Source organism: Aquarana catesbeiana, linkage group LG01 (genome assembly GCF_042186555.1).
Source record: "Aquarana catesbeiana isolate 2022-GZ linkage group LG01, ASM4218655v1, whole genome shotgun sequence".
NCBI lineage: Eukaryota > Metazoa > Chordata > Amphibia > Anura > Ranidae > Aquarana > Aquarana catesbeiana.
Genome location: NC_133324.1, coordinates 375,288,830 through 375,297,084, shown reverse-complemented (window position 1 = coordinate 375,297,084; position 8,255 = coordinate 375,288,830). Strand labels below are relative to the sequence as shown.

The window sequence follows — 8,255 nt, the reverse complement described above, 5'->3', positions numbered from 1 at the left end:
CCTTTTTCATTATTAATTATTGATTTTGTTATTGTTTTTAGATGACATCTAGTGGCCAAAGCAAGATATTGCAGTCACATATTTGGCTATTTAAAGAGGAGTTCCACTTAAAAAAAAACTAATATTAAAAGCCAGCAGCTACAAATACTGCAGCTGCTGACTTTTAATAAATGGCCACTTACCTGTCCCAGGGTCCAGCGATGTTGGCAGCCGATGCCAATCTCTCGCTCGACTCTCAGCAGCTGCCGCCGCTATCCTGGGTGAGGGAATCAGGAAGTGAAACGTTGCGGCTTTACTTCCCGGTTCCCTACTGCGCATGCGCGAGTCGCACTGCGCATCATAACTGGTCCCCGCTATCTCCTGGGACCTGCGCGGAGGGACAGGAAGAGGCATAGACTCCCGTGGGAGTCTATGCCGGAAGTGGGTGCAAATACCTGTCTTAGACAGGTATCTGCACCCCCCTCCCCCTGAAAGGTGCCAAATGTGACACCGGAGGGGGGGAGGGTTCCGAAAAGCGGAAGTTCCATTTTTGTGTGTAACTCCGCTTTAAGCCAGCATCTTCAGCTCCTCCTTGCTCTGAGGAAGTTAGCTGTCATTGGCTAACGAAACATGTCAGCGTGACGTCAGCACGTTCGTGACAACGGAGGGGTCGTAGCACTAACACAAACAGTGTATTGAGGCATTACTATATTAATTATCTAAATACTTGTATACTATTAGTGCAGTAGATCCGGGCACCACAATATTTTTTCATTAATACTTGCTCATTGTACGGCATTATCATTTGTGTTACCATAAGCACTGTACTAATATTTTATTTATTTGTTTACATGATTTGTCTAGTGAGTGTCAGCTGCTTTTCATCATCTCAGAGCGCAGTTTTTCCATTTCCCATTCATACTATCTACTGTACATATACATCTGAACAGCATTAGCAAATTTGTATTCTGTTAGTTTAGGAAATGACACAATAAAGACAACTGCAGTTTTAAGAGTTTATTTATTAATGCTGTAAATAATTTTAGCCTTACAGTCCCAGAAATGTTCATAATTGTGATTGGTCTAGACCTCTGGAACATGTGACAGGAACTTCCCAGGATGCAGGTGTGAGGCCAGGGTTACATCACCAGTGCCTCACTCAACCAGGAAGTGGAAAAACAATTATTGTAAGTAAGCAACAACTGTTTACTAAGTAAGATGATTACAGTATATCAGCATGCACAGCTGTTTGCTGCTTTTAGTGAAAAGGGCAATCACTCAGACTACTGTAGTCTTTTAAATAGTAGCTGGCAAAATAAACTGAGCTTAGGAATGTAGCAAAACACAAAAAATTAAACACAACTTAGGCAGGCTACATTATATCTATCTGTTTCAACCAGACGCATACTAAACTAGGGACACACTTAAAGTGGTTGTAAACCTCTGATTGTGACTTTTACCTATAGGAAAGTCTCTAGAATAAGGCTTACCTATAGGTAGTGGAAATATCTGTACACTGCGTCGATTTTTCACAGCGCATGTGCCGATGACATAAATGACCCTCCGCGCCGTTTCTTCACTCGCAAGTGCCGTGAACGACGGCTCCCGCATGCATGTGCGGGAGTGACGTCACTCGGCTCCGGCCAGTCACAGAGCTGGAGTCCGCAGCCGGCCTGGAAGGAAGAGGGGTGAAGATGGATGCAGCGGGGACAGTGCAGGCTTCGTTTGCAGGTAAATGACACATAGTGGGCTAGTATGCGATGCATACTAGCCCATTATGCTTTTACTTTGCAGGGGAACAAAGAGGAAGTAAAACCCATCAGGGTTTACTTCCTCTAACATTCACTGTTTCTTTGAGCGCCCACTTTTCAATTCAACTGCAATGGCAAGCACTGAAAAAAACAGACAAATGTGCTCTGCAGACAAGTTTTTGGACAATTTTTTCCCAATGCAGAATAGTTGAAATTTCTGATCAATTAGGGTGCTTACTCTGACAGACGAGGTCTGACAGCTATAGCAAAAACACAATGATTTAGCCTGTGAAAAGTCAGAATTTTTAACCAATGAAGTCATAATTATTCACCACTGTGGTCAACAGGTCTAAATTTATTTTGTCCAAATTTAGGTCTTGCTTAGATATCAGAACTCTCAAGATGCACATGGTGCTTGCATCAGAGAACTGGGAGGTTCATGTTAAACAGACTCAAGTGACAGCATTAGTATTGAAGCAAAGGGATATATTTGCTATAGTGTAGGTAGATAGTACAGAAGGGTACTGCAAATAAAGAACAGCATGATTACAAGTGACAGATACACAGAAAAATCATGCCGATAGTATACGATAGCTTAAAACAGAACTAAAGTTTGCTCTATCACAGACTATAAACAGGCAGGCTCTTTTTTGCAGAAGAGACATGCAAGGTCTCTTCTGCAATGAACTACACCTTCCTGCCTGCTTGCAGTGTTCTCTAGTATGTATGCATGCGCAGCTCAGGTTACATTGCCAGCATGGTTTCCATGTGCTGGGGTGATTGACTCCTGCACATACGCAAAGGTGGTCGAAGACTGGCAATGGATAGGGACTGCTGAAGGAAAAGGGTAAGCTAAGCTCCACTTTAATGTTTGGGAAATCCTGCTTTAGGGGTTGCTATCAGCTGAAGCATGATATGGGCACTGCCTTTTATTGCAAATTTGTCCCAGCATAAAACGTAGATGCAGTAAAGTAGCCATTACATAATGATTACTGAATTTTCTGTTTTACCTGGTGCTTTGTTATGATCTTGTTAAAGCTGTCTTTTAAAATATATATATATATAACATACGCATGTACAAACTTATGGGTATATACTTAAGAAAAAAGTATATAAACTCAAGAACAAAAATACAAGAGCATAGTGGTCCTTTCATGTAATGTCTCTATTCTTTTTTCAGGATTTTTTCCTTTATTTTCACCTTGTAATCCAATCAATACCACACTTCCTGTTATAGTGGGGTTTATTTAAAGCTATAAAGTGCAAAATTATTTCAATTTCTGCATAGAAACCAATCAGCTTCTAACCTCAGCTTGTTCAATTAATGGCAATAAAGCCTGGAAGCGGATCGGTTTCTATGCAGAACTGTGACTAATTATGCACTCTCTAGCTTTAGTAAATAAACCCCAGTGTGACAACATCTAATTCGGATAGTGTGCATTCAGGTCTGTGGACCTGCACCTGCATACCTGGCTAATTTTGACATGAGGCTGTCTGTGCAGCCACTGCGTCAGTATCCATTTCCATGGGGCAGTTGCAGGCACAAAAGACAAATGCGGCATTCCTGTAGTATGGGTGCCAAGGCCCATCTGAATGAGACTTTAGTCTGCAGACAGAACTGGGCAGTGTTAGAACACTGTTTTGAATTTAATGCAGCACTTGCAAAGTACACAGGAAGTTAAGAGCTCACTGGAGCCTACCCCCCTTTTTTTTAAACTCCAATTTACCTGGTTTCAAGTCCTGCACATTTAAGGTACTCACCCGCAAAGCAGATCCAGCATTTTCCTTCTGTGACTTCAATCTGTAAGCTGTCGGCTCTTCTATGTTAACCTGACAGCTTCATCGATGATGCACCACCTGGCCCCGACACCTCTTCCTTTCCCAATGAAGGACTATGCCTCCTGAGATATGAGACGTACATATCCCAGGACGCAAAGCGGGCAAAGTGCACGTCATTTGCCTAAACGAATGGAATGGCGTGGACGGGCTATGGGCCAGCCCTGTTTTACAAAAAAAATGCCCAGTTTCTCCAGCAGAGGAGAGGAGGGGTGGATGGAAGGCAATGTGAAGTTCTGCTTTAATGAAAATAAGCTTGGGTAGATTTGTATATATTACAGAGATGTACTAAATGTTTTTATTTTTTTCTAATTTTGCCCATTCACTTCAAATCAGCAAATAGTCTAAGCAGAACTGCATTGATTTATCTAAAAAACATTACACACATTTGTAAGCTATAGCAAATGAATAATGCATTATAATTTGGTAATGTTATCCTGTTGCCCTAAACTTAAGTGAACCTGTTCCTTTAAAGTGGATGATTTCCAAAAACCCGGAATTCATTTTTGAATAAACCATTTATTTTGTTACTTACATTTATTTACATTCCACTTTCTGGTATGTTGAGGCACTGAGTACTTAGCCAGGTACTCACAGATGTCCCCTGGGAAGACTACATCACCGGTGCCTTCCAGGGAAACCTTGTCTGCAAACTGCCAGATCCTCTCTTTTTCCGTAACATTAGGCTTACAGGTAGAGTTTGGAGTCTTCTAGAATGTCCATGTGGAAGAGGGGTGGAAATGAATTTCAAGAAGTAAAGGGAGATATCCTCTGCTCTTACAAAAATGTCAGTTGAGAAAAAAACATTTGGTATAAAAAATAAATAAATTACGAATTCAAGGAAACAGTAAATTGTCATTTTCATTGTCATTTCAATACATTTTTAAAGGCACCTTTATTTTATTATTTTTTAAGATCTGGGTAAAGGTCTCCTTATATCATTATAATAAACGTTATGTTAATTTTTTCATGTAAATTTTTTTCCCCCAAATAGACTGGTAAACATAAAAGGCATTGTAGCTTATAAGAAAATATATGCTGAGAACATGTATAGGTACATGGGTATAATTTTTAGAAGCTTACCAGCACATATAAGAAATACACTTAACCTTTTCCTGCAGGCCGTACTCATATATGCGGCAGCTGGGGCAGTGGGCTTTAGTGTCAAGCCACTGCACATATGCATTTATGGGGAATGGCTTTCTGTGCTGGGAGTGCTGTCACTGCGCACACCCAACACAGTGACTAAGCAGACAGATCCCGACCATGGTTTACAATTAGGAGCTTCTGATAATGTGACCACTGTGATAGACAATTACAGTGGTCACATGATCCATAAGCCCACTTCCTGGCACTCAGTTCATTTTAAAGGGCCAGGGGGAGATGACAGCAAGGAGTTAAGTATTGTGTGTTCAGCTTGGGTGGGGACGAATATTGTAATAAACCCAACACTAATTCTGCTGAACAACACTGATATCAATTTCCCCTTAGCCTGTTGAACACACATGGCTGACAAGGTCAATTTTGTCCTATATCAAACAATTTGTATTTGCTTCTGTAACCATTGTTCATATTTCGTTCTATTCAGATCATGTAATAAATACAGAATGACTAGCTGAGCTTATGATTGGACAAACTATGCTGCAAAATTATTTATAATTAAAGTGTATGTATAGCCGCAACTTTTTTTTTCCAATTTTGGATAGAGTAAGAAAGAGTTAAAACCTATGTCAGTTTATTTTTTACCGTATTTGTCAATGGGAAGGTTTTCCTTTACTTCCTGTCCCACAGACGCAACAGGATGCAAGTGGAAATATGTGTATAAGTGAGATAATTTGTTCTTGTAGACAGCTGTTACTGGTACAGGTGCCACCATGGGAACATTTGCTTTGACCACTTGTTCTGGTGACAACTCTAAAATTTTGGCTTTCCGATCACTTTCTGTCTCGGTGACAACGGTTACCAAGACAAATAAAGAGGGTAAATCTCTCCAGCGGAGACACAGCAATAAAACTGACAGTGGTTCCAATCCTTACCCATTGCATCTAAAACTAAGTCTGTACACACCCTTACAGCATAACTATACCCGCCTACATCTGCGCGCTCCCTTGCAGGCCCCAAAATATTTTTTCCAGTTTCTTCTGGGCGCAGGATTGTTGGCCTCTTGATACGCTGGGTTGATGTAACCCTCTGGCGTGCATGCACAGCTCATGGTATATTCTAAGTCCTCATGCACGCTGGCTCTTCTGCGTTTTGCTCTTTCAACCATAGGAGAGGTTAACTGGGAAGTATGCTCCCCCCGATCACTGTCCCGTGTTTATATGTTCCTGCTCCTGCAGGTTTAGGCACTTTTAGGCCTCGTTTAGAATTATGGTTATGGGGGAGGGGGAGGCAAAAATGCGTGGTCGAGCCACGTTTTTGCCACCCACCAACCGCCCTCCCATAAACTGCAATAGGCAGCAGACTGGGTGTTTACATGCTTCACTTCACAACCACGGCAAAGTTGACCTGACTTGTAGCAATAGGTGGATGGAAAGCCTGCCGAATGCTACACATTCAAGTTAATGGGGAAGTGCCACAAATGCCCCACAACAAGTGCAGTGCACACAGTTGCGGCACCTTAGTCACTAAAAATGGAGGTAAAACAGGTGAACTGTAGTGAGGAGGTGTTGCATCGCTTCTCCACCACTTGTCAGTAGCCTCTGGAGCGCAATAAGAATGCGGATTGTGGTTCAGAAGCAAGGGAGATTTAGACATGTTTTTGAGCAGATCTTGAATGCACAGAATTCTATTTTCTTCCAAACTAACTAAACTGAGCATTCCTAAACATAACTTAGGAAAAATTTCCAAACTTTTTTTTACACATACACATAATAAATTAAAAGTCAGACGTTATTACTTTTGCCACGTCAGTTGGATAACAACATTCCTATATAAAATGGAGTGGCTAAGATCACAGAGGACAATAATTTACACATTAGCACAAAGTGATTGTCAATATCTAAAGTTATAAAAAATCTGGAAGCTTTTACTGTATGTCTCAAGTAAGTGTATGTGTTTTATGTAAGTAAAGCTGTTACTAGGAATAGTGGGCATTTAACTAAGAGAATCCAGAATGTATTTTTAACTTTTTTCAACCACGCAACATAACAAAGTAACACATTACTTGCTCTTTATCTATAGAAAATCATAAATACAAATAAACTTAGACAAATTCATTTACATAACAGTGGCGGCTCGTGTTTTTTTTTTTTTTGGGGGGGCGGCAATCAATCAACCACCCCCCCTCGCCAGCAGACTCATCCAGCGACACCCCCGCGCGCGCGGCCAGCGGCACAGATGCACACAGCCACCCCAACCCCCCCATCCGATTGGCCGGGAGGAGGATACGTGTTGCAATAGCGAATATTCATTCGCTGTTGCAAAACACCTGGGTGAACTCAGGATGCATGCTCTGTGACTCGAGCCCACGCTATTTTGAAGCCTATTAGAGCATATGGCTCTAATCAGGTGCTTAAAAAAAAAACCTGGCCGCTGCAATTCATGTGTCCGGTGACCCGAAAGGGGCCGGACACATGGATAGGGTGCTATGCATGAATCTATTCACTGCATATAGGGGGTGGAGAGGAGAGAGGGGGTGGCGCCCGGGCGTCCCTAATGGACGGGCCGCCACTGAAACAATCTCAAATACACAGTGATAACAATATGGTAGTCCAAAAGTTAGTGCTGGCATTTTCTTATTAAAGAAAACCTGTGCTGTGAATGGACTTGCCATGTCCTTCTTAAGATGCTAGATGCCCAGATTTCTTGCTGATCCAATGGTTTCAAAATTTTAAATCACTGACCTGGAGAATAAATATGAATCGGGTGTTCTGACTTAACTACGATTTCTCTTGCTACATGCTTGTTGTTCTAGGTCAGGGACAATAAAGTAAATTGATTTTTCTAAAAGGTCACCAATTGCACCTTCCATATTGCTCTTAATATAAGTTTACAAAAAGTGGTAAAAAAATTAAGTGGCCTTGGTTTGCCAAGTGACTTTTAAACTTTTCTGTTTTCACAAAAGAAAATGCTGAAGTGCTACTTTGAACAAGTTTCCTTCAACTTACTACTTAAAGTCTGTTGACTTCTGTGCAAGTTCAATTGAATCTGCAACTATGGATCCAATGCTAGAGCGTCTAGTTGATAGCTCTAATACAGAGATCTGCCGCACCTCTCGTCGAGACAGTTTCACTGCATTTACTACAAGGGGTGATCTGTTGATTTCTGCTCTTGTCATTGGCGTAAGAGGCTGAGCTTGAGACTTTATGCTATGTGGTTCTACGGTGTCCTCTGGGTCATCTCCAGAAGAGAAGTGCCTTCTGATTTGCCTGTACGATTCGGAGACCTGTTCTCCAGCCCCAGCAAAATCTCCAAGTCTGGTCATGTTTTGCTGGATCCTGTTATTTGCAGTGTCTTTAGGTTTCCTGTTGGCTTTATAGTTTTCAAACTTTGATGCCCATTTCTGCTCCTTAGTCATCACTGGTGGTGGTTCGTTCCTGTTTTGAGGAGCGTCACTAGAGCCATTGTCTTAAAAAAAAAACAAAAAACTTTAATTATCTCCTTTGTGATCATTTTGTATGGCTGCGGCTCAAAAGACAACAGATTGTATTGTTTGAGATGAAAAAGAAAGGAAAACATAAAACTTAC

At 41.4% G+C, this 8,255-nt stretch overlaps 1 protein-coding gene across 1 annotated transcript in view; it reads right to left on the bottom strand.

The window, feature by feature from the left end:
* Positions 1 to 981: 981 nt before the first annotated feature.
* The window catches only part of KIF27 (kinesin family member 27), a 156,464-nt gene continuing 149,190 nt past the window's right edge, over positions 982 to 8,255 (bottom strand). The window contains exon 18 of the mRNA XM_073633656.1: positions 982 to 8,135. Within this exon, the coding sequence (XP_073489757.1) occupies positions 7,675 to 8,135 (461 nt within the window). The 3' untranslated portion in view covers positions 982 to 7,674. The remainder of the gene's footprint in view (positions 8,136 to 8,255) is intronic.